The 2,880-nt window shown below is 46.6% G+C and overlaps 1 protein-coding gene across 1 annotated transcript in view; it reads left to right on the forward strand.

Moving 5' to 3' along the window:
- Positions 1-1,280: 1,280 nt before the first annotated feature.
- Positions 1,281-2,880, forward strand: part of FNIP2 (folliculin interacting protein 2) — a 105,917-nt gene continuing 104,317 nt past the window's right edge. The window contains exon 1 of the mRNA XM_010836088.1: positions 1,281-2,385. Within this exon, the coding sequence (XP_010834390.1) occupies positions 2,333-2,385 (53 nt within the window). The 5' untranslated portion in view covers positions 1,281-2,332. The remainder of the gene's footprint in view (positions 2,386-2,880) is intronic.

Consider the following 2,880-nt stretch of genomic DNA (forward strand, 5'->3'; position numbering starts at 1 on the left):
TCCCACCCCTCTTGGTTGTCCCAGAGCACCAGATTTGAGCTTTCTGAGACACACAGCAAATTCCCTCTGGTTATTTATTTTAAATATGGTAATGTGGCTTTAATTTCCCAAAGAACATAGCTTAGTTTGGGAGGAAGCTCCAATAGTCATCCTCTGCAGCCTTTATTCCATGAGAGTATTGCCCCGTCTCCTAGTAACAAGTTACCCAGCATCAGAGGAGTTGCAGTTTTGATCTTCAGGGCTTCACTTCTCCTTTTGACTTTTTGTGGTTTCCTCCTCCTAATGCTATATCCTTAATTTGCCGCATTAATTAACTCAGATGAGGTGATTTCTTAGTGGGGTATGGGGACAGGAGGCCCGAGGGGGAAAGATTATTTTCTGAGTACTGCTTCTCAAGGCCCTAAGGTCACTTTTATCCCCATCTGTGATTTGATCTATGCACCTGAGGCAGAGGCACCTGTGGGTCCAGATGCCTAGGGGCGGGAGCCTGTTGGGGATTGGAGTAGCTTGTGCTTCGATGATGTTGAGAAAGTCCCGCCATGAGGTCCTGTTAATGGAATCATCTCTCCTCCTTGGCAAAGACTAAGAAAGACATGTTTGGCCCAGGAAATGTAGTGGTGATGGTTTCAGAATAGTAGCAAGCCACACTGGAGGGTTAGGATACTGCAGTTAGGAATCACATCAAGACATAAACCGGTTTCCCTCATGGATTTCTTTTCTAAAAATCATGCTGAGAGAGAGGTGAGTATTGGTTAAATGTGCTGTTGACTGTTGAAGACCAGTGTTTCAGAGAAAGGATCATTGATGATGGACTTAATTGTAATAGTTCACATTTACGTGGATTTTATTTTCCAAAGTGGTCACATAAATTTCACAGAACAGGACATGGGTCCCCTGGACTAGGAGGTAGGTGCCTTTGCAGGGTGAGTTAGGTTGGGGACACTGATCTCTGGGCTCCTGATTCGTGCTACGGCCAGTTTTTATCCCTACAAGTTTGGCCAGGTCCCTTATTTTTTTTTTTTAATTTTTATTTTATAGTGGAGTGTAGTTAATATACAATATTGTGTTAGTTTCAGGTGTACAGCAAAGTAATTCAGTTATATATATATGTGTGTATCTATTCTATCCCAGATTCTTTTCCCTTACAGGTTTTTATAGAGTATTGAGTGGAGTTCTCTGTGTTATATAGTAGGTCCTTGTTGATTAACTATTTTATGTATAGTAGTGTGTATGTATTCATTCCAAACTCCTAATTTGTCCTTCCCCCACTTCCCCTCTGGTAACCATAAGATTGTTTTCTATGTCTGTGAGTCTGTTTCTGTTCTGTAAATAAGTTCATTTGTATCATTTCTTTAACTTCCAAGTGTAAGCGGTATCATGTGATGTTTGTCTTTCTCTGACTTCACTTAGTTTGATCATCTCTAGGGCCACCCATGTCACAAATGGCATTGTTTCGTTCTTTCTATGGCTGCGCAATATTCCATTGCGGATGTGTACCGTGTCTTCTTTATCCAGTCCTCTGCTGACAGGCATTAGGTTGTTTCCATGTCTTGGCTGTTGTAAATAGTGCTGCTGTGAACATTGTGGTGCATGTATCTTTCTGAATTTTTATTTTCTCTGGATATATGCCCAGGAGTAGGATTAGAAGTGGGGATAGACGGTAGATCTGTTTTGTTTTTTTTTTTTTAATTTTTTAAGGAAACTACATACTGTCCTCCACAGTGGCTGCACCACTTTACATTCCCACCAGCAGTGTAGGAGGGTTCCCCTCTCTCCATACCCTCTCCAGCATTTGTTTGTAGCAGTTCCCTTGCTTTGTACTTGTTAAAAATTGTTATGAATTTGTAACTAAAATGCATTTTATGTTTTTTAGTTATCTTGGACTGGTATTCTTTTGTGTATCCTTGAACATGTGCTCTTTTCTGGTATTGAGGTGCTCCAAGCCATTAACATATGACTCTTCAGATTCAGGCCTAGATTTCTGGGTGTGGCTGGGCTGGTCCCGCTTCTCCTCGCTGTCCCCCTGCCCCCACCCTTCTTACCCCAGTCAGAGTGAACCTGTCTCGGTTCCTCCAGCACTTTCGAGCATTCTCTTTGTAAAGCTCTCCTTGGGCGGACCTGGCCTCTTGCCTCCACCTCTCAGCCGCGGGCTCTTGCTCAGTGCAGGGCAGAAGCGGCCGTGGGCTCCGCAGCCTGACTTCGGCTCTGCAGCACCGACGCTGTCGCCGCCACACATCTGTGTGGTCTTGGTGCTTTCCTGAGCCTTGCTGTGCTGGGCTGCTGTTTCCTTGCTGGCCTGGTGGGACCAGCACGACCACTTCGTGGCGCAGCCATGAGGCTCAGATGGGGCTGCCCTTGCAGGGTGAGAGCCATGCCTGGTCCCTGGTAAGTGCTCTGACCACCACCCCAGGGGACAGCACAGCTCCGCCACGTCGTGCCCATCACCGTGCTCAGCACCCCATCCCATTGGGGTGTGGTTTCCTGTGCCAGATTCTGCCGTGACCCCGCAGAGTCAAGGGGACATGCTGCACCCATGGATGGTCCATGCCCTTTATTGGGCGGTGGGGGGCGGGGAGGACAGTGCCCAGCGCATTTGTACATTCGTAGGCCCTCAGGAAATCAGTAAATAAGCAACAGCCCTGTCTGTTTAATGCCTTTGACCTCAGCTTTCTTTCCCTTTTGTGAAGATCGTCTTAGCATTTATTGGTAGCTTTGGATGAGGAGAGAAATGATAGAAAAGACCAGCTCCTGGTTGGGCATGGGATTCTTTGTGAGCTTCTGGGGTTGGGACTTTGCTGTTTTGGGCCCCTGCTCTCTGAGGAAGAGGCGGTGCACACGGATAGGCCTCCGGGAGAGGGGCTGTGTCCTCGAAGCCAAGGT

This window comes from Bison bison, unplaced genomic scaffold, assembly GCF_000754665.1.
Source record: "Bison bison bison isolate TAMUID 2011002044 unplaced genomic scaffold, Bison_UMD1.0 scf7180017864060, whole genome shotgun sequence".
NCBI classification, from domain to species: domain Eukaryota; kingdom Metazoa; phylum Chordata; class Mammalia; order Artiodactyla; family Bovidae; genus Bison; species Bison bison.